This window comes from Bubalus bubalis, chromosome 5 (assembly GCF_019923935.1).
Source record: "Bubalus bubalis isolate 160015118507 breed Murrah chromosome 5, NDDB_SH_1, whole genome shotgun sequence".
Taxonomy (NCBI): Eukaryota; Metazoa; Chordata; class Mammalia; order Artiodactyla; family Bovidae; genus Bubalus; species Bubalus bubalis.
Window position 1 is genome coordinate 9,288,820 of NC_059161.1, and position 26,887 is coordinate 9,315,706.

The 26,887-nt window shown below is 41.6% G+C and overlaps 1 protein-coding gene across 9 annotated transcripts in view; it reads right to left on the reverse strand.

Moving 5' to 3' along the window:
- Positions 1-26,887, reverse strand: part of LPGAT1 (lysophosphatidylglycerol acyltransferase 1) — a 157,215-nt gene that overhangs the window by 68,100 nt on the left and 62,228 nt on the right. For 5 of the 9 annotated variants that reach the window (XM_025285425.3, XM_025285426.3, XM_025285430.3 and 2 more), the window contains one exon: positions 16,116-16,380. In XM_025285425.3, the coding sequence (XP_025141210.3) occupies positions 16,116-16,380 (265 nt within the window). Of the gene's footprint in view, positions 1-16,115; positions 16,381-17,289; positions 17,475-17,739; positions 17,948-26,887 lie in introns of those variants that run through there. The other 4 variants (XM_044942683.2, XM_044942684.2, XM_025285432.3 and 1 more) reach the window with 4 other exon arrangements.

Genomic DNA, 26,887 nt, shown 5'->3' on the forward strand with positions numbered 1-26,887 from the left:
GGCCACCTCATGCAAAGAGTTGACTCATTGGAAAAGACCTTGATGCTGGGAGGGAGGGATTGGGGGCAGGAGGAGAAGGGGACAACAGAGGATGAGATGGCTGGATGGCATCACCGACTCGATGGACATGAGTTTGGGTAAACTCCAGGAGTTGGTGATGGACAGGGAGGCCTGGCGTGCTGTGATTCATGGAATCACAAAGAGTCGGACACGACTGAGTGATTGAACTGAACCGAACTGAACTGAAAGCATAAGAACTATATTGAGCCAAGTCTGAGTATCCTCAAATGTGTTTCTAAAATTATTCCGTAAGTTAGCTTTTATTCATTTATTCACACCTCTCCCCCAAAAGTAAACATAATTGTTTTCCTAGGCATTAATCTAATAATAATGATAATGATATTATGATTTATAGAGTACCAAATGTCAAGTTATTCACTTCACATTTAAACTTCACAAGAGAAAAATATTATCAATACAACCTCCATTAATAAAGACGGTGAAACTGAAGCTCAGAGAAGTTAAGTTCAAGGTTATACAACTAGTAATGAGCCGTGGCAGAACTCAAACTCAAAAGTCAATGTTTTTCCCGAATACCTCATGGTGTATCTCCAATAACATACATATTTAGAAATAATTATTAACTATAATAGAATACTACAACTGTATACAAGGATCTGAGGTTTAAAACAGTTTTAAAAGTTTATATCAGCTTTAAAATGATTGCCTAACTCAGCCTCTCATTCACAAAAACTCAGATCAGCAGCTCCTTATTGCAAAATTCAGGCTTAAATTGATGAACGTTGGGAAAAACCACAAATCTATTTAAGTATGACCTAAATCAAATCCTTTATGATTATACAGTGGAGGTGATAAGTAGATTCAAGGGATGAGATCTTGTAGACAGAATACCTGAAGAACTATGGACAGAGGTCTGTAACACTGTATAGGAGCCAGTGATCAAAACCACTCCAAAGCAGGGAAAAAATGCAAGAAAGCAAGTGGTTGTCTAGGCGGCCTTACAAATAGCTGAAGAAAGAAGAGATGCAAAAGGCAAGGGAAAAGGGGAAAGATATACCCAACTGAATGTAGAATTCCAGAGAATAGCAAGGAGAGACAAGAAGGCCTTCTTCGGTGAACAGTGCAAAGAAATAGAGGAAAACAACAGAATGGGAAAGACTAGAGATCTCTTCAAGAAAATTAGAGCTATCAAGGGAGTATGGGAGCATTTCATGCAAGGATAGACACAATAAAGGACAGAAACGGTAAGGACCCAATAGAAGCAGAAGAGATTAAGAAGAGGTGGCAAGAATACACAGGAGAACTATACAAAAAAGGTCTCAATGACCTGGATAACCATGATGGTGTGGTCACTTACCTAGAGCCAGACATCCTGGAGTATAAAGTTAAGTGGGCCTTAGGAAGCATTAATATGAACAAAGCTAGTGGAGGTGATGCAATTCCAGCTGAGATATTTCAAATCCTAAAAGATGATGCTGTGAAAGTCCTACACTCAATATGCCAGCAAATTTGGAAAACTCAGCAGTGGCCACAGGACTGGAAAAGGTCAGTTTTCACTCTGATCCCAAAGAAGTGAAGTGAAGTGAAAGTCGCTCAGTCGTGTCCAACTCTTTGCAACCCCATGGATTACAGTCCATGGAATTCTCCAGGCCAGAATACTGGATGGAGTAGCCTTTCCCTTCTCCAGGGGATCTTCCCAACCCAGCGACCAAACCCAGGTCTCCTGCATTGCAGGCGGATTCTTTACCAGCTGAGCCACAAGGGAAGCCCAAGAATACTGGAGTGAGTAGCCTTTCCCTTCTCCAGTGGAGCTTCCCAACCCAAGAATCAAACTGGGGTCCCCTGCATTGCAGGTGGATTCTTAATCAACTGAGCTATGAGGGAAGATCCCAAAGAAAGCCAAAGCCAAAGAATGTTCAAATTACTGTACAACTGCACTCGTTTCACATGCTAGCAAGGAAAAGCTCAAAATCCTACAAACTAGACTTCAGCAGTACATGAACTGAGAACTTCTGGATGTATGAGCTGTGTTTCAAAAAGGCAGAAGAACCAGAGATCAAATTGCCAACATCCACTGGATCACAGAGAAAGCAAGGGAATTCCAGAAAAACATCTACTTCTGTTTCATTGACTACACTAATGCCTTTGACTGTGTGGATTATAAGAAACTATGGAAAATTCTGAAAGAGACAAGAATACCCGACCGCCTTACCTGTCTCCCGAGAAACCCATATGCAGGTCAAGAAGCAACAGTTAAAACCAAACATGGAACAATGGACTGGTTCAAAATTGGGAAAGGAGTACGTCAGGGCTATATGTTTTCACCCTGCTTATTTAACTTATACACAGAGCACCTCATGCAAAATGCCAAGTTGGATGAATCACAAGATGGAATCAAGATTGGTGGGACAAATATCAATAACCTCAGAAATACAGATGATATCACACTAAAGGCGGAAAGTGAAGAGGAACTAAAGAGACTCTTCATGAGGGTGAAAAAAGGAGAGTGAAAAACTGGCTTAAAACTTAACATCCAGAAAACTAAGATCATGGCATCTGGTCCCATCACTTCATGGCAAATAGAAGGGGACAAAGTGGAAGCAGTGACAGATTTTATTCTCCTGAATTCCAAAATCACTGTGGATGGTGACTGCAACCGTGAAATTAAAAGATGCTTGCTCCTTGAAAGGAAAGTTATGACAAATCTAGACAGTGTATTAAAAAGCAGAGATATTATTTTGCCCACAAAGTTCTGTATAGACAAAGCTATGGTTTTTCCAGTTGTCATGTATGGATGTCCAAGATGGACCATAAAGAAGGCTGAGTATCAAAGAATTGATGCTTTTTAAGGGTGGTGTTGGAGAAGACTCTTGAGTCCCTTGGCCAGCAAGGAGATCAAACCAGTCAATCCTAAAGGAATTCAACCCTGAATATTCATTGGAAGGGTTAGTGGAAGGGAATATTAATTGGAAGCGCTTAGGCTGAAGCGCTAATACTCTGGCCACCTGCTGTGAAGAGCCGACTTACTGGAAAAGACCCTGATGCTGGGCAACATTGAGAGTAGGGAGAAGGAGGTGACAGAGGACGAGATGGCTGGGTGACATCACTTTCTCAGAGGACATGAGTCGCAGCAAACTCCGGGAGACAGTGAAGGACAGGGAAGCCTGGTGTGCTGCAGTCCATGGGGTCACAGAGAGTCAGACATGACTAGTGACTGAACAATAACAATCCCACCCATTAAAAAAAACAGCTTACAACTTATTCCAAATGACACCCTTTTTCCTGATCCATATAATCCATTTTATACATCCATTTTTAACATCAATTTAGCTTCTAGTTAATTTTCTTCTCTGCAATGACTTCAATTAACTTTAAAAAGTAGAATCATCACATTGGGGAAAATGTGCATACTGAACACTGTTTTTCAGAAAATTTTTTGCAAAAGCATTTTGGACCCATAGTTCATAGCAAACTCAAAAACATCCATCAAACTAGAAACTAAGCCAAAAATCCTTTGGGTAGAAATTAATCTAAATCATACTCTTCAGCACAGTATTATATAAATCAATAACTTTGCTAACTGGCAGTAGACAATAAGCATTTGATTGATCAATTACACAAGATATTTCTACAATGAAGGTTCTACTTTCTTGACAGAGCAAACAGGAAAGAAATATTGTTAATTCTAATCATGTTATTTCTAAGACAATTCCTGTGAAATACATAACTTATAAGCGTTTCCTCAACACAGAGGTAAAAATGGGTGATTTAACCCAATTATAAATATTAATTCTTGAAAAACACAGTATTCAGTAAACACTTTTAAATCCAAAACAACTTTAGGATTTCTGATTAGTGAACTAGCATGATTATTGAAGTCATTATATGTAACAAAATGGATCATGAATTCTTAAAGTATTGAAATACAGCAAAATATACTTGAAATGTAAAACTTAGTACAAAACTACAGTAATAAAGAAAAGTGTGGTACTGGCACAAGGACAGAACTGAGAGCCCAGAAATAAACCCATATGGCCAACTGGATACTCAACAATGGTGCCAAGATCACTCAATATGGAAACAACAGTCTTTCCAACAAGTAATGCTAGAACAACTAGATATCCTCCATGTGCAAAAGAATGAAGTATGAACCCCTACCTTATACTACCTAGAAAAATTAACTCAAAATTGATCAAAAACTTAAGTATAAAATCTAAACTCTTAAAACATAGGACTTCCCTGGCAGTCCAGATGTTAAGACTCTATGCTTCCAGTGAAGAGGGTATGGGTTTGATCCCTGGTTAGGGAACTAAGATTCTGCATGCCACACAGAGGGACAAAAAAAAAAAAAAAAGGAAAAAAAAAAAAAAACACCCATAGGTGTAAACCTTCATGACCTTGGATTAGGCAGTGGTTCCTTAGATGACACCAAAAACACAAGTAACCAATGAAAAAACAGATAGAGTGTAGTATATAAAACACAGAAAAACCTTACAACTCCATACTAAGAAGACAAATAATTCAATTCAAAAACCAGCAAAGCATTTGAACAGACATTTCTCCAAAGATATATAACTGGCTAATAAGCATATGAAAAGATGCTTATGACCATTAGTCATTCAGTTCAGTTCAGTTCAGTCGCTCAGTCGTGTCCGACTCTTCGCCACCCCATGAATCGCAGCACGCCAGGCCTCCCTGTCCATCACCAACTCCCGGAGTTCACCCAAACTCATGTCCACTGAGTAGGTGATACCGTCCAGCCATCTCATCCTCTGTCGTCCCCTTCTCCTCCTGCCCCCAATCCCTCATTAGGAACATGCAAATCTAAACCACACTGAGCTATTACTTCACATCCACTAGGATGGCCAAACTAAAACAACAAAAACAAAAACTCAGACAATAGAAAGTATTAATGAGGATATGGAGAAACTGGAACTCTTCTACCCTGCTGGTAAGAACACACAACATGACAACTGCTATGGAAAATAGTTCGGCAGTTCCTTAGAAAGCTAAACACAGAATTATCACGTGACTCAGCGATTGGACTCCTAGGTCCAAGAGAGCTGAAAACATATATTCACCCCAAAGCTCATACATGAATGTTTCTGGAAGCATTATTTACAATAGCCAACATGTAGAAACAACCCAAATGTTCATCAACTGAGGAATATATAAATGAAATGTGATCTGTCTACACAATGGAGTATTATTCAGATATACAAAGGAATAGAGTCCTAACACATTATAATATGGATGAACCCAGAAAACACTATGCTATGTGAAAGAAGTCAGACACATACAAGTACATATTGTACAATTCCATTTGTATGAAAGTCCAGAATAGGCAAATCCATACAGACAGAAGAGAGATTAGTGGTTGCCAGGACTTGAAGGGAGGAGGAAATAGAGAGTGAGGACTAAAGTTTGGGGTTTCTTTTGGGGGTGATGAAATGTCTTAGGATTAGTCAGTGCTCATGGCTGTACAATCTTGTGACTTTAGTAAAACCCATTAAATTGTACATTCAAATATAGCAAAATTTATGGTATGTGAGTTCTATCTCAATTTTTATATATTTATATACACATATATATTATCATATAGTGACTGAACAACAACAACAAAAGCTATATTGATCATAGTTTAGTCTTTTGATGATTCAGAAACATCCTGATGTATTTAAATTTACAGATGTTTTATCCCTTAAAAGTGTCAAACAATGCATATTCCTAATAGCATATGTAAAACATGTTTATACACTTGACTCATAGTAGTTTCTTAAAGTTTAATGAGTAATAAAAAATTTGGGGGAAAAGGTTACTAGCAAAACTTGATCAGATCTACCAAACTTAAGAAAAAGTATAATCTTATAACTAAAATTTATGCATGTTTTTATGACACTATTTTAAAATTATCTACACTACAATTTAAAGAAGCAAATCAACTAGACTTTCTGTTTTTCATATTCAAATATGAAAAGCAAAAAGAAATGACCAATTTTTAATCATCTAGGTTTTCCATGACTATATTCAAAAGAAGAAATGAGACATTCTACCAGTTACTGAATGCACAAGTAACAGGAAACATTTCATTAGACGAGTAATATGGTGCATAAAACTTGAAAAACCTGTGACCACAGTTCTTACTAATGGCATTTCATTTTGCAGTTTTCATCACATGCCTCTGCTGCATGAAATCAGAGCCTGAGATCACTAACCAACTTTCGGTTTTAATGGTACAACTTATTAGGATACAGGCATTGTTAAAGGCCATAAATGCAAAACTGTCATATTCCCAGTAGAAATAGACTAGTAATCATTGCTTGAGTATTTTTCAATGAATATCATTTAAGCCTCTGGGGTCCAGGCAGTAATGTAAGTGAGCAGAGCGGGTCCAGAGGAGGACAAGGAAGGGGTGGGGTCTTGGGTAAACAGGAGAGCACAGGACCATCTAAAGGAGACAGCCATCACTCAACTCCAGCAAGCTGCTGCCAGACGTGAGGCCCCAAGAGAGTCACATTTCTCATTTCTCAAGAGCTGGAAACTTTGGTTTCATCTTTCATGTTTTGGGGAAAACCCCTAATTTTGAAATGTTGCCAACTAATTTAAAAAATTGAAAAACTGCAAAGATCAAATAAAGTCCCACTGGCAGCTGAATATGGCCACTAGTTTGCAAACTCTGAAAAGAAACTCTTGAAACTAGTTTATAACAGACAAACTATAAATATGGGTTTCCCTGGGTTCAGATTATAAAAAAATCTGCCTGCAGTGCAGGAGACCTGGGTTTGATCCCTAGGTTGGGAAGATCCCTTGGAGAAGGGAATGGCTACCCACTCCAGTATTCCTGCCTGGAGAATTCCACGGACAGAAGAGCTTCAGTTCAGTTCAGTTCAGTCGCTCAGTCGTGTCCGACTCCTTGCGACCCCATGAATCACAGCACGCCAGGCCTCCTTGTCCCTCACCAACGCCCGGAGTTTACCCAAACTCATGTCCATCAAGTCGGTGATACTATCCAGCCATCTCATCCTCTGTCGTCCCCTTCTCTTCCTGCCCCCAATCCCTCCCTCCCAGCATCAGGGTCTTTTCCAATGAGTCAACCCTTCGCATGAGGTGGCCAAAGTATTGGAGTTTCAGCTTCAGCATCAGTCCTTCCAATGAACACCCAGGACTGATCTCCATTAGGATGGACTGGTTGGATCTCCTTGCAGTCCAAGGGACTCTCAAGAGTCTTCTCCAGCATCACAGTTCAAAAGCATCAATTCTCTGGCCCTCAGCTTTCTTCACAGTCCAACTCTCACATCCATACATGCACTGGAGAGCTTGGAGGGCTACAATCCATAGGGTTGCAAAGAGTCGAACATGACTGAGTGACTAACATTTTCAAACTATAAATATACCATATTTAATACAGATAATACACTTTTATATAACCAATATATATTATATATACTTAATATATTTAATATTATAATATACTATAAATATGTTTATCAAAGTTTGGTAGCACTAGTCACCTTTAAAGTTTTCAAAGTGGTCAATAGACCAGATCCTAGAGTATAGTATTAATGTTACATTTCATTCATATTCCTTACTCAGGTATCAAAGATAAGTCACTTCTTCCATTCATTTTAGTGACATTTTCTTTCTGTAGTCAAGTGGAAACAGAGAATTTATCTTCTATATACTCCAGTGATAAGTATTTCAAGAAACAAAACAGTTTGAGAACCAAAATCCAAAACAATTTGGGAGGGGAAAAAAAAAAAACGGGGAGGTTATGTCTTGCTTTTGGACAGAAAGAAAGGAACTTAAATATGTAGCAAAACTAGTCTCCACTTTATAATAATCCACTAGTAGTACATTTAAATGGACATAGAGTTGCCTGCATTAGAATTACATAGCTGAATAAAAATCTTACATTGGCATGAACACTGTAGAGTTATAGATGTGAATCTTCCTAGAAAATATACATAGCAACAAGGAGAAAGAGAAAAAGAAAACCTCACAAAACTCTTTTCCTGGAAGTATAGGAGAAAAACAAAAATGTAAAACTTCCACAATACATGAGATCTGGCTGAGGTCAAACCAAGCTGACATAAGACAGAATCTGTAGTGGAAGTAGAGAGCAGAGACAGACAGAATGTGTGGCATGTGACGAAGAGGGCTCCAAAATGGCAGATCTCAGAAAGCAACGTGAAAGTGCACATCCTTAAGAGGGATTTACGCTGGCATGCTGCGGTGGCAAAAAGCCTCCTGGACTTAGTCTGGTTTGGAGAGACAGAGGATTTGTGGCACCACAGAGAACACAATCAGGCTTCATATGTTAAAAAAAAAAAAAGAAAAAAAAAACTACCTCTGAAATCTGGAATCTACTTTGGTTCCACCCATACCTCCTACAAATAACTGAATAGGGAAAATCCAATTCACTAAATCACAGGAAACCAAAGGGAAACTGGCACAGCAATGACTTGGAGATACTGTAAGAAAAACAGTAGAAATGAGCAGCATAACATACCAACTGTCAAAGAATACTGCTAGAAAAACATTACAACGGAGAAAATAAAAACTGTAACTACATACTCTTGCACGAAATTAAGAAATTAACCAACGAAGTCACTCCAATATGAAAAAGATCACAAAGCATAAATATAATAAGAACTCAAGGAAGAACTGACTAGACAACAGGAACAAAAGAAGCATGAACTAGCAGAACTCAAGGAAGAAACAGAAGAATAAACAAAAGCATCACAGACATGAAGAAACTGGAAGGAGAACACAGAAAAGAGACTGCAGAAGACACAGAAAGAGACATTAAAGATAGAAACAAATGAAAAAGTGTTTAGAAGGATTAGAGCAAAATAAAAAACAGAAAAGATATAAAAAGGGAGATCCAACAGACATATAATTAGGGTCACCAAGAAAGAAAACAAAAATAATCAAACAAAACAAACATTTAAAGATGTAATTAAAGAAAACTTTCCTGAAATAAAAATGGATCTGAGTCTATATATTAAAAAAGCACACATGTGCCAACGTATCCTACACCAGCATATCCTAGTAAAATTACTAAATATTAGAGACAGCATTCATTGGGCCAATAGGCAAAAAGATCAAATCATTAATAACGGGAAAAAATTCAAGTTAGCTTCACAGATCTACACAGCAACGTTTAATGCCAGAAGACATTGAACAAACCTATAAGATGCTCAAGGAAATAAAGAGTGAGCCGAGGACTTTATTATCTGCTAAGCCATCCTAAGTGTAAAGCAACAAAATGTTGTTAGAATAATATTCCCTTTTGTTTTCATGATTTGTTACTGAGAAACTACCAGATGACAAATTTTAACCAACTAGGAAAAACTTCTGCAAAAGTGTCTGAGTGAGCATTACACATATTTAACTGAAAAATTAAGACTAAAAGAAGAAAAGATAAAGGTGATAGAACACAAACATTCTAGTCTATAATAATGTATAAATTCAAATAAAAAAATTAGGTGATGGGAGAAAGTGAGCAGGAAGTATAATAAGCTAACTCATTATCTTGATGTAACAGCTGGGAGTCAACAGAGAGCCTTAAAGCTTACAAATCAAGTGGCAGAAGGAAAAGCATACATAACAGTGCGAATGTAAATACAATAGTGAATAAATACTATTCACTATTGACTAAAGTTGGGTGATAGAGAAGAGAAAGGGGAAGAGAGAAGAGAATATTTTAAAAGACTTTTACCTTTTTTCATTGAAGAAAACTAACAGTTACTGTGAACTGTAATATAAAAATATCGTATAAAGCAACTAATAAGACAAAACACAAACCTTCCTAAATATCAAAAGAACAAGAAAGCAAGGGAAGACTACAAAGTGAAAGACTTAACATTTATAAATTTTACAACAGAAAATATAAAATACAATGACAGACCCCAGAAAAAAAGTCTGACATATCAATAAATGTAAATGGATTCAACTCATGTTGAAAGAGATTTTCAAATTGACTCATAGAGCAAAACCTATCTTCATGCTGATTGAAAGATATATGTAAATCAAAGTAATTTAAATGGTTAGAAAACAAAAGGATGGGCAAAGATATACAAGGCAAATGTAAACAAAAAGAAAGTAGGAATTTTTTGATTCCAGCTCTTTTTGATTCCAGAATCTGAGGTCTTATCTTTTACAAGAACTGCAAATAATGTTTCATGTGCTTCTGTAACAATGTATGTATAGGGTATGTGTACATGATTAAATATACCATATATATATTACAACTATATAATAATTACTTAATTATATACAAATATACAATCTTTGAAGTAAGACTAGATATCAAATTGCTGAGTTAATGGTATATAAAAATTTTTCCACATAAAAATCAAAATACTGAGCAGTCCCCACCTGTATTTACATCAAGATCAGCTGTTGATCTAACATCATTGCAATACCTCCTCATCCTGATGACAATCTACTGTCAAGCACTCAAAAACTAAAATTTCAGTTGAGTTGTTTTCTGAATCTTAAGGAAGTGGGATTTTATGTAATTTATTTATTAAAAATAATTCTGTTGAAGCAACAATTTTTTTAACCTCTTGCAGAAATCCACAACCATGAGATTGCTTTCAGGAGTTAAAAATCTGTAGTTTCAGAAAGAGATTTCGGGTCTCAGAAACAATAGTATGGGTAGTAAAAAAAATTTTTAAATATTCTAAAAATATAATATAAAGGTCAATAATGGTTCTATAAATACAAAAATACACTTGTGGCAGCATCAACTCAGTTAATGCATAAGAGGAAGTAATTGTGAAATCTCTGTGTTTCAATTTCAACATCAATAACAAAAGGAGAGGATAATAATAGTACCAACTTGATAACACTGCTGTGAGGATCATATGACTGAAACTCATCAAACACTGCTTGGTTTACACTGCAATAAGTGTTAGCTAATATTATCATCATGGAGATGCAAATTTAAAACTGATGCATTATTCAAATCTCTTAAATCTATATAATTACTGATGATAGAATTAGCCCCATAGACAAATATTTCCCTATGAAAAAAAAAGAATGTAAAGTTGCTCCTATCCTAAATTCCCTATTTCCTCTCGGCTGCCACCTACCTCCGGGGCAAGATCAGCAGCCCTTCCTCTTTCACCCCATGGCACACTCCATTAAGCCTTGTACCAGGATGTGTTCATTGTTAGTGGCACTGTCTTTCCGACCAAAGCTGCTATGAACGACTTAAAGTCATAATTATGTCTTATGCACCTGTTCCCACACAAACTAGAAGCTCAATTAAGGTGTGTTAAATTAATGAATGTGGTATTGTAGTCGGTGTGTGTATGTGCGTGCATGTGTATGAAAAACATGATCCAGTTCAGGGTTTATATTCTGTGGATTGCAATGATCTTGATAACATACTGAGCTGCCTTAGATGCCTACCTTCCTGAAAGTTCTGATATCAAAATTAGGAAGGTAGGCAGTGGACTCGGAGAAGGCAATGGCAACCCACTCCAGTACTCTTGCCTGGAAAATCCCATGGATGGAGGAGCCTGGTGGGCTGCAGTCCATGGGGTCGCGAAGAGTTGGACACGACTGAGCGACTTCCCTTTCACTTTTCACTTTCATGCATTGGAGAAGGAAATGGCAACCCACTCCAGTGTTCTTGCCTGGAGAATCCCAGGGACGGGGGAGCCTGGTGGGCTGCCGTCTATGGGGTTGCACAGAGTTGGACATGACCGAAGCGACTTAGCAGCGGCAGTAGCAGCAGGCAGTGGACGTCCCTGGCGGTCCAGTGATTAAGATGCCACACTTCCAAGAGCGGGGGTTGGGGGGGAGTGGAAGGTCAGCTGGGACTAAGAATGAAAGAAGGGATTCATTGAAGAAAAAAAAAAAACTTAGAACACTTATAGAGCACCCTGTGAGCATCAGGCAATGAACTGGGTTCTAGGGGTATAAAGAACACTACATCTCTGTCTATAGGGAGCTCACAGTCACCGGGCACAGAGCATGTAAGGCTCTCCCTCCTACTAGTTAGGTAGAGATGTTAAAGTTAAAGCTAGACCAAGACAGCTGACTCCCAAAATTCTAAATTTCAGCTCTTTCCACCAGAAGAATGTCTTTCAAATGACATTCTGACAGGGCTCACAGCAAAAAAAAAAAAAAAAAAATGAAATCTGTAGCACTGAGACTCACTCCAGTATTCTTGCCTGGAGAATCCCATGGACAGAGGAGCCTGGCGGGCTACAGTCCATGGGTCACAAAGAGTCAGACACGACTGACAGACTAACAACAACCACCCACCCAGTACAAATACATATACTTCTGATCTTTTCTATTTCATGCTTTTTTTTTTTATGTTCGTCCTGACACATTAAGTAGATTTATGGCTCAAAAGTGGAAAAATACTACGCTAGATTAAAACTCTTAAATGTCAGGTAGGCAAAATTCATAATAATTAATTTTCCTCACACAGTGAATATCCCAGCAAAAAAATGTAAAACACTATCAAATAGCACCCCAAAGACTAACATGGACCCATGACAGCTGTCCCCTGGGGAGTGGGAGGAACCTAAACCTAATCCCCATCAGCTATCCAAGTAAACACCCAATCCAAGGGAAACGAGGATTGCGAAGCAAAGATAGCTTGGTGCTAAGTCCCCTGGCACCTCGCTCTTTTCCAGCCAGACTGTGGCCCAAAAGACTCCCCTCATCCTGCATAAGAAATTTTGAAGCTTCTACTTACAGTGAATATTTTTAAAGGATTTTGTGTAAGAGGCTTTAATTAGATGTGTTTGGATGGGGAACAATGTATTTATTACAGGAGTGAATGAAAATCATAATAATCTATTTTAAATAAACATATTATTTCAAAGAAATACCTCATTGAGATTTGCCAATCTTCACTTAAACTGAAGACGAAGGAGTATGCTGATTTATCCTGGCTCTGAATAAAGCAGGTAGATATGAATCATTAAGGAGTAGGTCTTTTGGTTTGCTCTTGAAATAAGAGACCAAGGCAGTATACAACTTTCCCTCAACATGAGAGGCTTGGACAGCACATGCCATTGAAGGAAATGTGATCACAACAATCATCACTGCCTAGTAGCAAACTAGAGATGAAGAAACCCCAGCGTCCTCAGAGTTCTTTCAAGAAATGTGTTCCCCTGGACAGAAAATGTAAAATCAGAAATGGGCAGAGAGACCAGAAAATCTTTTTCCCTATTCTGGGTCCACAGATAGCACTCCAGCTCTGAGAACACAAATCAAGTACAAGAACACCTAGTTAAGTTCTTAGACTTAACTAGTCTCACCATTCTCTATTCAAGAAGTGTGTTTGAGTTTAAAGAACTCATTTTTTGTGTGATATTTGCCTCAAATTAAAGGTCAATGTTATAAAACTTTAATAAATCTTCCTGTCTTCCCCAAAAGAAATGTTTAGAATTATGTTGAGAAAAACATTCTTTTATAAAGATAAAATGCACTTTTTCTAAGAAATAGGAAAAAGTCACACCTACTATTTATCAGCTCTATTCAATAGAGCTTCCGGTGATGATGGAAACGTTCTATTATCTCCACTGTCCACTACAGTAGCCACTAGACACCTAGTACTGAGCACTTGGAATGTGGTTGGTGTGAATGAGAAACTGAGTTTTAAATTTATTTCATTTTAATTAATTTAAATAGTCAAATATGGCTGGCAGCTACTATATGGGGCAGTGTAGATTATATAATCAACATAAGTCTTCAGCAACAAAGCTGAGTAATTCCCTTACCTTAGACTGAATGTCACAACTTGAAAATTTGATATTCTATACCAATATTCAATTTTCAGTTTCCCAGTTAACAGTTAGCTAATTAACATTTAAGGTTTCCTTAGAAGTGGTTTTTCAACAAAGTCTGGCAATTTTTATTCTAAAACATAAACATACTAGATACGCTGAGCAGCACTGCTTTGGCAATGCTTAATTTTCCATGTGTGAAACTTAAAAATAGGGAAAGGGGAAGGTGAAAAAAAAACTCAGGCCCACCCTCTCCTTGATACAAAGGTAAGAAATGAAACATATAATCCAAACAAAGCCCAACACAACCCCCTTGTGGGTATATCTGCTCATCAACCCCTGCTTGTGTTTGCTTCTTTAGACACAGTTGTGGCTTTAAACAAAAGTCACTCCTACATTTGTTTGACCTTGTCTGTGTTCTGTTATGACCAGACCCTTGAGAAGTAGTCTACCTATAGGAAGACTATACCAGGATATTCTATATTTAAATGAAACAAACCAATCAAATGGTCAAAAAGCAGTATCTTGAAGGAGAGCAGATGCTTCAGAGAGACTAAAATATGCAGAGCATGCCAAGACCACCTTCCAAGCAGGTGGCCAAAGAAACTGCATGGTTTTATAGGCAGCAAAGAAGAAACACTCCAAGAAAATATGCTTAAAAATTATACTGCAGCCTTGCTGTAGCCATAGCATAATTAACTTTAACTTCAGTCAGCACCACTACCCTCCTTACAATCTCAAGGTCAATGCCAAATTATTTTTTCCCAGCTTCTGATCATGCTAACACTTATACACAAATATTCCACAAACACACAGGCACAAATGTTTCAGTAATTTCATTATTTTTAAGTAGAATGAACTTCTAGAACTTATATCTAGAAATACTATGAGCTCATTTAAAACAAGCAAACTTAAGTATACTGTGCAAAGAACAAACCAGTAGTACCGCACAGCATACTGGGGGAAGCTCAGACTCTACAGAGCAAAGCGATTCTGTGAGAGCAGTGCAGCACAGGTGAAAATTCAGCACCGTAGACAAAACTTCATTTTCACTTCGTCTTCTTTTCTGTCTTGCTACTGCTGCTACCACCAGGTCCCCCCAAAGAGGACCCGAAGTTCACCTACCGTATCTAAAGACCACTGGAATCTCAACAAGATACATAACAAAGAAGCAATGCGTATACTATCCCTGGGGGGTCGGGTCTTGCAGAATAATAAATGGCATTGCCAGAAGGAGAAAAGGCTTCATCTGGGGCAACTAAGAGCACTCTAACCTAGCAAGAGACTGCCAGACTCCAAAAAAGCTGTGTGCTGTCAGTGCCCTGGTGTGTGTACATAAAATCTGCAGATGTCGCCTGGGCAGGCAAGAGGGAGACAGAAAATTTTAAGTGGGGATCTGCGGTGCTGTTCAACCCTAAAAGTACCCTGCTCACTCTTCCAAGATATGAGCTACAGACTCCGCTGACCGCAGCATCTGTGGCACTATCTCTAAGGAGCTTATCAGTTATAAAATTCTATGATAAAGCCTCAACGTCCAAGACAAGGGCCAGAGACCTGAATGCTTTTTTCGTTATCCTACTTTTTAGAGGGAAATGTCAAATAAATATAATAGTACACAATTTTCACAACCAGGGCACAAGTTCTCAAAGCATGTAAGGCTTATAAGCAGAAAATAAACACTGCTTCTCAGTTCTTTAAAATTCACTTTAGAATAGCATTACGCTTGCAGAAATAAAAATCTATTAAAAGACACTCTGAAGATACATTGGCTTAACAGGGATAAAACTTAGCTTCTTACATTTAATATTCTAATATAAAATTATCTAGTAAACAAAGGAAACATACATAACAGAAAAAAAGCCACCCTTTGCTTGGCTTCAAATGTGAACACAAGTACAACACACCATTAAATGAAAAAACCTTTATTAAACTATCAGCACAAATAAGGCTCAGTACTTTTTCTTAATGCCGAATGATTATGAGCTAAACATCTTACCTCTTCATTTTATAACCCCTGAAGTCCTATAAAACTCACTCTTAGTCCTCTAGGACAGCTTACACTGACGGGTTTTAGTACATGTCAATCATTAAAAGCCATTATTTAAGGAATTTATCAATATACAACTATGAAACGATACTTCTGAAAATATCATCCTTTCTAAATTAGGATTCTTAAAAAAAAAACCTCAATAGAATTGTTCTCTGTGTTTACAATAGTCAAAGCATCTTCCACTTGAAGTGTAATACACATTTTTTTTAAAAACATGGCTCCTGATTTAAGGCAAACGTTACACATTTTTAAATATGCATTTTAAAAACTGCTCATGCTCTTACCTGTATATCCAGCATACCATCCCCAAGAAGCCACCATTCCTAAAAGCCATTTGTACATCATTCCTTCAAGGTACCAGTACCGCTTGCTGTCCAGCAGTCGAAGGGGCAGAAGCACGATTATATAGCAGAGGTAGGACGGAATCGCAACCAGGTTGTTGGCGACCATGAAGGCAAACCTCACCAGGGCTTTCACCAAGATCCAGCCCAGCCACGGAGCTTCTTCCAGAGTCACAGCCATTCTCACATCGAAGTCTGTCCTGTCTTGCTGAGGTGAAAAGAAAATTCATTTAAAAAGGAAAACGGAGTGAACACATCTAGACAGTCACTAATACAGAAATCACCTCCAGCACAAAAACAAATGAAAAAAGAAAAAATCGAGGATCTAAGCTTTTCCCCCCCGCTGTAGTATCTCAGCGATCCGTCCGGGAAATTCCAGAGGGGGACGGACAGCCAGCGGAGGAGGAGCCCCACAAGGTCAAGGGAGCTGTTCACGGAGGCACAGGCTACGTCCTAATATATTTAGCAACTGATACCACTCTTCCCACCAACTCCTCAGCGGCCGGCCCGCAACCGCGTGTCACTGCAGTCTCCGGTTGGACTTTGAGGAAGAAACAACACAGCGACCTGCCTCACACGCCTGCGGCAGCTCCCTAACTGACAGCAGTGAAGAGAAGACTGAAGCGGGCACCTCTCGATCCAGACCGGGACCCTCACCACTCATCACCACCCTTCTGCACTGATTCATCCTTTAAAACGGTCTCTCGCATTAGCCAAACAAACAAAAAAAAGAGTTACGCTAAAATGGTTCATTTGCGGCAAATCGGGTCTGGCGTTCCTTTTTCCTTAGGTGTGTAGAGGAGGGTGGGGGGAAAGGAGGGGGACCAGAAAAGCGGCAAAAGGGTGAGCGGGTGAGAGGAAGAAAGTGGTTGATAATCAGGCGAAAAAGAGGAAGAACGGGAGTAGGGGGAGGGGAGCGGCGGCGGCAGCAGGAGGCGCAGAGCCGGGGATGACGAGCCCCGTCCGCGGCCGGAGCGCAGGGGAGCCGGGGGTGATGAAAGGAGCGGGGAAGAGGCGACCGCGGCGCTGCAGTCAGGGGGGCGGCTGGGGCCGGCCGCGGGGTCCGAGGTGTGGGACGGGTCGGGGCCGCCGGTGTCGGCCCGCGCGCCGGGCTCACCTCAGCTGGCGCGGGCGGCGGGCGGTAGAGCGCGGGGACCGGCGGGGCCGGGGGTGGGCGGCCCGGGGCGCGGCGGCGGCGGCGGGTGTCCTCGGCCGGGGGGTCGCGGTCATGGACGCGGCGGCGGCGGCGGCCGAGGTGCGGCGCGAGCGGGCGCGAGGGCGCCCTACTCCCCTCGCGGCTGCCTGCGGACAGAGGGGACGGCGGGGACTCAGAGGCCGGACCTGTCACCGGGGCGGGTCCCAGAGAGGCGGGCGGATGCCCCGCGCCCCCGCCTCCTCCTTGGGGCCTACCGCGCCCTCGTCCCTCATGCCGCCGCCGCCGCCTCCTCCCCGGGCCACGCGACGACGACACCCGTTCCCCGCCTCCCCCACACCCCACCCCACAGCGCCTCCCCGGGGCCCAGCCTGCGGCAGCCGCGGGGCCTGCACCCGCCGAGCCCGGACTCACCTCGGGCCGGCCCGGCCCCGGCCGGGGCTGCGGGAGCCAGAGGAGCCGGAAGACTGCATGGCCGGCGGAAGGAGGAGCGGCGCGGCCCGCACCCGGCCCCCGGCGGCGCCGAGACTCGGTCCCCGGGGCCTGGCCGCGTTTCGCCGGGGCTGGCGGGGAGGGGCAGCGGGGAGGAAGCGGCGGGAGTCTGCACTGCTGCAGAGCCGCCCCCAGAGCGCCCTCTAATGAAGGCGCGGCGGCCGTCGTCCGCCCGCCCGCTCGCGCCACCGCCGCCGGCGCTGGAGATCCCGCTGGCAGTGGGTCGAGGCCCTTGGGGCCCGCCCGGTCCTTAGGCCGGGACCTGGCTTAGCCCCGGACCGAGGAAGAGGGCCGCTCGGAAAGATCTAGCAACGAGCTCCAACCCTTCCACCACACGAGAGTGATTTGGTCCAGATTTAGAGCCGCTTTTCTGCCGAAACAGCGGTTTTTCATTGTGAGGGCTCTCTCTCTCTTCTTGACAAACCCGATCACTGCCCGGACTGGGAAACTGTCCTCCTCGAAGACTGAATGCCCTCTTTTCTTTCCTAATGAAACCCAGCTGCTCTCATGGCTTTTCTTCTGACTCTCTCCAGAGGATTAAGGTCTAGAGTTTAAAATCAATTCATGTTAAGTGCCAGAACTCTCGTTCCTGGAAAGCACATGGAACATTAATGACAGTTCCAATGTCCCATCCATCCTCCTGCCCCCTACACCACCCCCACCCCCAAAGAATCCAGTGGGAATGAGTGGTCTACACAGAGACACTAAAATTTGGTTAGTCAAAGAGGGAAAAGCAGGTAGGCAGTAACAGTCATTGAGCGAGTGCTCAAAAATTCATGTCCATAGGTACCCCTGGACAGGGCTGGGTCATTCCCAAGATACTGTAGTTGCATTCTGTTTCAAAGGCTGGACCACCAGAAGAAAAATAAAGAGCCCAACGACCTCCCCACCTACACATTCTCATACGGTGTACTGCTGCTGCTGCTGCTAAGTCCCTTCAGTCGTGTCCTACTCTGTGCGACGTCATAGATGGCAGCCCACCAGGCTCCTCTGTCCCTGGGATTCTCCAGGCAAGAATACTGGAGTGGGTTGCCATTTCCTTCTCCAATGCATACATGCATGCTAAGTCGCTTCAGTCCTGTCCGACTCTATGTGACCCTATGGACAGGAGCCCATTAGGCTCCTCTGTCCACAGGAGTCCCTAGGCAAGAATACAGGAGTGGGTTTCCATTTCCTTCTCCACATATGGCCTACTAATTTTCAGTATTTAAAAAAAAAAAAGTATAAAATCTTGTTATATCCCTTAATCACATTTGTAAATTGAGGAGGGGCACATTTTTTTTTTTTTTTTTTTTGGTGTCCTGCCATTATGGTGAACTGCCATATTTAAATCAGAATGCCACTTACTCTTCCTACAATGTTTATCACTGTGTTTGCTTTGGACTCTCAATGACCTCTCTCTTTCTCTCAGTCCTTCAGCTCCTCTTTGGCTCACAGGTGAAGGAAAGAAAATTCACCTTAGGGACATGTGAAAGAGTATTTCCTATTCCCTTGGGTGATGAGAAAATATGAAAGCACAGAGCCTGGCTGGAATAGTTGATTAGATTTCTTTCCATTTATTATTAATTTGTTTTTATTTATAGATGTTGTTTATTTCACCAATATTATATTCTAACTGTACAGGGCATAAAAAGGCACAGGCCATGTCAGATATCTTTCTGTATAAGTTCAAGTGATGAATAGCAATAGACAAGTTAAATATGACCTTTCTATTCTTTGTATCAATGTTTCCTTTGAGAATTTAGGTGCCAAGGTAATAGCATCTTAAAATAAATCTCATGAGAAAAATAATATATGTACTGTTTATTGATTGTTTAAAATATGTCATAGTATTATTAAGTGGGTAAGATAGGTGAGACACATATTTCTTCTGAGAATCAAGAGTAAACTCCCCTAAGATTCCATTAGGTCCATCCCATTCAGCATTCTCCACATGCTGGCAAATGCTGGCTGACACCTGGGGAGACATAACCTACAATGTGATCTGTACCTGGTTCCTGGATTACAGAGCATCTGCCAGAGCTTCAGATACACCAGCACTTGCTGAGATGTAATTAGTATCAATCAGTCATGCCCAGAAAAGGGCCAGAGGTTGGGGAGGAACTTTCACAAATCAGATCAGTCGCTCAGTCGTGTCCGACTCTTTGCGACCCCATGAATCGCAGCACGCCAGGCCTCCCTGTCCATCACCAACTCCCGGAGTTCACCCAGACTCATGTCCATCGAGTCAGTGATGCCATCCAGCCATCTCATCTTCTGTCGTCTCCTTCTCCTCCTGCCCCCAATCCCTCCCAGCATCAGAGTCTTTTCCAATGAGTCAACTCTTCGCATGAGGTGGCCAAAGTACTGGAGTTTCAGCTTTAGCATCATTCCTTCCAAAGAAATCCCAGGGCTGATCTCCTTCAAAATGGACTGGTTGGATTTTCTTGTAGTCCAAGGGACTCTCACGAGTCTTCTCCAACACCACAGTTCCAAAGCATCAATTCTTCGGCGCTCAGCCTTCTTCACAGTCCAACTCTCACATCCATACATGACCACAGGAAAAACCATAGCCTTGACTAGACAAACCTTTGTTGGCAAAGTAATGTCTCTGCTTTTGAATATGCTATCTAGGTTGGTCATAACTTTCCTTCCAAGGAGTAAGCGTCTTTTAATTTCATGGCTGCACAGCAGGTGTCAAAGTTTAGCATGCAAAAACATCACTTATGGTGCCTACCAAAAAGAGAGATTCTTGAACCTCATATGAGAAATATTTTCATACTCTAGGTTCAGAGGAGCTGGAGAACCTGCTTTTTTTAAAAAAAAAAACAAAAAACCATAGGTGGTTCTAATGCAGGCAGAGTAGGCAGATCTTGCTTTAAGAAACTCTGACCGAGAAGGATCCTGAGATAATCACCTTTTCTTGACCTTTCATGATTTTAAATAATTCAATCATATCTGTTCTCATCAGTACTTTATATCGCATTGTAGGGCTGTGATATAAAATATCACAGACTGGGGAACTTAAACAACAGAAATTTATCTCTAGCACTTGCAAAGGCTGGAAATCACAGATCAAGGTGTCGGCAGGGTTTGTTTCTTCTGAAGCGTCTCACCTTGGCTTGTGGATGCCCATCTTCTTGTGTATCACCACAGTCGTCTGTCTGTGCGTGCAGGTATCTGGTGTCATTCTTGTGTCCCAGTCTCTTCTTTCAAGAACCCCAGTCCTTATACTAGTCATGTTGGATTAGCACCCACCCTAATGACCCCATTTAATTTAATTACCTCTTTAAAGGCCGTCTCCGAATACAGCCAGGTTCAGAAGTACTGAAGGTTATGACTTCAATATGTGAATTTTAGGGGGACAAGAGTCACCCATAACATCCTCCTTCTACTCTTTGGTGGTGGTGGTTTAGTCACTAGGTCGTGTCTGACTCTTGTGACCCCATGGAATATAGCCCACCAGGCTCCCCTGTCCATGGGATTCTCCAGGCAAGAATACTGGAGTGGGTTGCCATTTCCTTCTCCAGGGGATCTCCCTGACACAGGAATCGATCTTAGGTCTCCTGCATTGCAGACAGATTCTTTACAGTGGCTTTATGGGAGGGATGTGGAAACCCTAACCTTGATTATTTCAGCTGGTCCCCTCTTGACTGATTCCAACTTCATTAGACTTATCTTGAAGCTAAGGATATAGAACAAGACATGGTGTTCCAGGTGTAGATATGCCCTGTTTTATTGCCCAGGGTGATTGAGAGGGCTTATCTTTTTAACATTTTTGACCATAGTAGTGTGTTTAGCTTCCAGACAATTCAGTATCTACAATGGATAATTTGGGCTGGCTTCTTCAGGGAACAATTTCAGATGATGCTTATATTTATTTCTTGTATTTCATATTTCCTTTAAGATATATGTTTTGTATTCTCTTGAAAAGTGAAAGGGTTAGTCACTCAGTGGTGTCTGACTCTTTGCAACCCCATGGACTGTAGCGCACCAGGCTCCTCTGTCCATGGGGTTCTCCAGGCAAGAATACTGGAGTGGGTTGCCATTTCCTCCTCCAGGGGATCTTCCCAAACCAGGAATCAAGCCTGGGTCTGTATTCTCTCACCCTACATATAATACTTCCCTCTGGCCTACATTTTTTTCTCCGCCATATTTCAACTTACTGATGCAGCCTCCTGAGATGTTTCTGTAGGTTATTTCCACAATACCACAGGCAGACAGATGTGTAAAGGCTCTGAACAACTGTAACAAGAAGATTGGGATGACCAGTTCTTCAGGACAGAAGATCTGTAGAAAGCAGGGACTTTCTTCAAAGATTAACTAGCCTCCAGTCCCCTCTCTAACTACCTTAGAGCTGGCTTTATCAAAACACAAACATAAATTGAGAATTTTACAACCTTTCTATATAGTACAGCCCAACAGGGGAAAAAGGAAAACATAGAGACCCCACCCTATAGCCACAGGAGTTATAGTTTCAAAACTCACATTTGAACCACAAGAGGATGATCCTTTGAAAGAGAAGTATGACATCTTACATTTCCAGGAGTCTCCAGACATATTAAAATGATTTAACCATGACACCCAAGAAGGTTTAATTCCATCCATCTGGTCCACATGCACACAGCAAATTAGGTTATAACCAAGGAGGGGCTCCCTTGGGCTGAAGAATCCTTCTGGGCCCTCTCTTTTTCCTGGTGGCAATTAAAAAACATTTCAGCTACCTGTGCCAGTTTCTGCACTAAAGCTTCACTGAACTATTTCTCTCTAGGGTAAACCCAACCAGCAGCTCATAAACATTCAATGACTTGACAAAGGCCCCCCCACACACACACATCACTAGGCACAGTTGCAACCTAGAAATTAGCCCCTAAGACAGTCATGCATTCTGAGCATTGTCAGATTTAACTTCAGACAAAAAGGGAGATACATACGTATCGTGAAAAAGAAAGCGAAGCTTGAAAGGGTTAGTCGCTCAGTGATGTCTGACTCTTTGCGACCCCATGGACTGTAGCCTGACAGGCTGCTCTGTCCATAGGATTTCCCAGACAAGGATAGGAGTGGGTTGCCATGCCCTTTTCCAGAGGATCTTCCAAACCCAGGGATCGAAGCTGGGTCTCCTGCATTGCAGGCAGATTCTTTACCATCTGAGCTACCAGGGAAGCCTGGCACACATATATCTGCTGCTGCTGCTGCTGCTAAGTCACATCAGTTGTGTCCGACTCTGTGCAACCCCATAGACAGCAGCCCATCAGGCTCCCCGTCCCTGAAATTCTCCAGGCCAAAAATAAATATGAAATATACCATATATAATTTTTCTTCTATATTAGTATCCATAATCATTTTACATGAAGTATGTTAGGGCTTGTAACCTTAACATTTTTTAGATAAGTCTTGACAGCAGCCTTATTTAAGCCATTTCAGCAACTCTTTTTATTAACAAGATTGACTTTAAACGATACTGTGAAGTAAACAATTCTCTTTTCCTTCCTATGTCCCTCTCCTCTTCGACGAATTTCCTTTTCCCCTCTTGATACTGAAACGGTCCCTAGTTTCCAGGGGGCACTGAAGACCCCATCTAAGAACCCCACCCCCAACAGACAACACTCTAAGCTAGAACCTATTTTCTCACCTATCCAACATTGCATTTCAGCCCTGTCTTTCTTGCCTAGTGGGGTAAACTAATCCCTGCTGAGTTGCTAATGGCTGAAACCCACATTCCCTCTTCCTAAAAGTATTAACGTTTTAAAAAGGACTTCCTAATGAGGTGGATGAAACTGGAGCCTATTATACAGAGTGAAGTAAGCCAGAAAGAAAAACATCAATACAGTATACTAACGCATATATATGGAATTTAGAAAGATGGTAATGATAATCCTGTATACGAGACAGCAAAAGAGACACTGATGTATAGAACAGTCTTTTGAAGGACTCTGTGGGAGAGGGAGAGGGTGGGATGATTTGGGAGAATGGCATTGAAATATGTATAATATCATATATGAAACGAGTCGCCAGTCCAGATTCGATGCACGATACTGGATGCTTGGGGCTGGTGTACTGGGACAACCCAGAGGGATGGTATGGGGAGGGAGGAGGGAGGAGGGTTCAGGATGGGGAACACATGTATGCCTGTGGTGGATTCATTTCTATATATGGCAGAACCAATACAATATTGTAAAGTTTAAAAATAAAATAAAATTAAAAATAAATAAATAAATAAAAAGGACTTCCTTAAAAGCATTTCTATTGGTAGATTCCCAGGTACTATTGTGGAGAAGTACTCCTGTAAGATATTTTGGAGAGTCTATTTCAGCAAGTTCCTAGCTGACAGAAGCTATAACACCATGTAGTACCCGTAAGAATAAGACAAATCCAAATTTAAAATTGGCTTTTCCTAACATAACTGAAATAACTTGATATTCATGATTATGTTACAGTAGTAATAATAGTTGACATTTATTAATCACTTTCAACACTGCCAGCCTATTCTCAGTGCTTGCTTTCCAGGCATCAACTCATTCATTCTTCACAAAGACCTTATAAGGACCATATTGTCACCCACATTTTCAGTTCAGTTCAGTGGCTCAGTCGTGTCCGACTCTTTGCAACTCCATGGACTGCAGCAGTCCAGACCTCCCTGTCCATCACCAACTCCTGGAGTTTATTCAAACTCATGTCCATCGAGTTGGTGACGCCATCCAACCATCTCATCCTCTGTCATCCCCTTCTCCTCCTGCCTCAATCTTTCCCAACATCAGGTTCTTTTCAAATGAGTCAGTTCTTCGCATTAGGTGGCCAAAGTATTGGAGTTTCAGCTGCAACATCAGTCCTTCCACTGAATATTCAGGACTGATTTCCTTTAGGATGGACTGGTTAGATCTCCTTGCTATCCAAGGGCGAGTCTCCTCCAACGCCACAGTTCAAAAGCATCAACTCTTTGGCACTCAGCTTTCTTTATAGTCCAACTCTCACAACCATACGTGGCTACTGGAAAAACCATAGCTTTGACAAGATGGATCTTTGTTGGCAAAGTAATGTCTCTGCTTTTTAATATGCTGTCTAGGTTGGTCATAACTTTTTTTCCAAAGAGCAAGCGTCTTTTAATTTTATGGTTGCAGTCACCATCTGCAGGGATTTTGGAGCCCCCAAAAATAAAGCCACTGTTTCCCCATCTATTTCCCATGAAGTGATGGGACCAGATGCCATGATCTTCGTTTTCTGAATGTTGAGTTTTAAGCCAACTTTTTCACTCTCCTCTTCCACTTTCATCAAGAGGCTCTTTAGTTCTTCTTTACTTTCTGCCCTAAGGGTGGTGTCTTCTGTGTATCTGAGGTTATTGATATTTCTCCAGGCAATCTTGATTCCAGCTTGTGCTTCCTCCAGCCCAGCATTTCTCATGATGTACTCTGCATATAAGTTAAATAAGCAGGGTAACAATATACAGCCTTGATGTACTTCTTTTCCTATTTGGAACCAGTCTGTTGTTCCATGTCCACTTCTAACTGTTGCTTCCTGACCTGCATACAGATTTCTCAAGAGGCAGGTCAGGTGGTCTGGTATTCCCATCTCTTTCAGAATTTTCCATAGTTTGTTGTGATCCACACAGTCAAAGGCTTTGGCATAGTCAATAAAGCAGAAGTAGATGTTTTTCTGGAACTCTCTTGCTTTTTCAATGATCCAGCAGATGTTGGCAATTGATTTCTGGTTCCTCTGCGTTTTCTAAATCCAGCTTGAACATCTGGAAGTTCACGGTTCAAGTACTGTTGAAGCCTGGCTTGGAGAATTTTCAGCATTACTTTGCCAGCATGTGAGATGAGATCAATTGTGCAGTAGTTTGAGCATTCCAAAGGCATTGCCTTTCTTTAGGATTGGAATGAAAACTGAACTTTTCCAGTCCTGTGGCCACTGCTGAGTTTTCCAAATTTGCATATTGGAAATTGTGGCATATTGAGTGCAGGACTTTCACAGAATCATCTTTTAGGATTTGAAATAGCTCAACTGGAATTTCATGACCTCCACTAACTTTGTTTGTAACCATGCTTCCTAAGGCCCACTTGACTTCACATTCCAGGATGTCTGGCACTAGGTTAGTGATCACACCATCGTGATTATCTGGGTCATGAAGATCTTTTTTGTACAGTTCTTCTGTGTATTCTTGCCACCTCTTCTTAATATCTTCTTCTTCTGTTAGGTCCATACCATTTTTGTCCTTTATTGTGCCCATCTTTGCATGAAATTTTCCCTTGGTATCTCTAATTTTCTTGAAGAGATCTCTAGTCTTTCCCATTCTAGTGTTTTCTTCTATTTCTTTGCATTGATCACTGAGGAAGGCTTTCATATCTCTCCTTGCTATTCTTTGAAACTTTGCACTCAAATGGGTATATCTTTCCTTTTCTCCTTTGCCTTTCACTTCTCTTTTTTTCACAGCTGTTTGTAAGGCCTCCTCAGATAACCATTTTGCCTTTTTGCATTTCTTTTTCTTGGTGTTGGTTTTGATCATTGCCTCCTGTACAATGTCATGCCGGAGCGACTATGAGGAGATACCCCATGGCCAAGGGCAGAGAAGTGAAGCCCCAGCAAGATGGTAGGTGCTGGAGCAGTGGCTGTATGGCGCTGGAGTGACTTTGAGGAGATACCCCATGTTCGAGGGCAAAGGAGAAGCCCCAGCAAGATGGGAGGAGGGGTGAAATTGCATTTAGAATCAAACCCCATACCCACCAGAGATGCTCAGAGGGCTCAAAAATACCTTGTGCACACCAGGACCCAGAGATCCCACAGAGACTGAGACAGAACTGTGTTTAAGTGTCTCCTGAGGAGGTCCGGGTCAGCAGTGGCCTGCTGCAGGGACAGGGGCTCTGGGTGCAGCAGACCTGGGTATGGCATAAGCCATCTTGGAGGAGGTTGCCATTAACCCCACAATAGAGCTGCCAGAACTTACACAGGACTAGGGAAACAGACTCTTGGAGGGCACAAACAGAACCATGTGCACACCAGGACCCAGGAAAAAGGAGCAGTGACCCCACAAGAGAGTGACCCAGACTTGCCCATGAGTGTCCGGGAGTCTCTGGGGAGGCGGAGGTCGGCAGTGGCC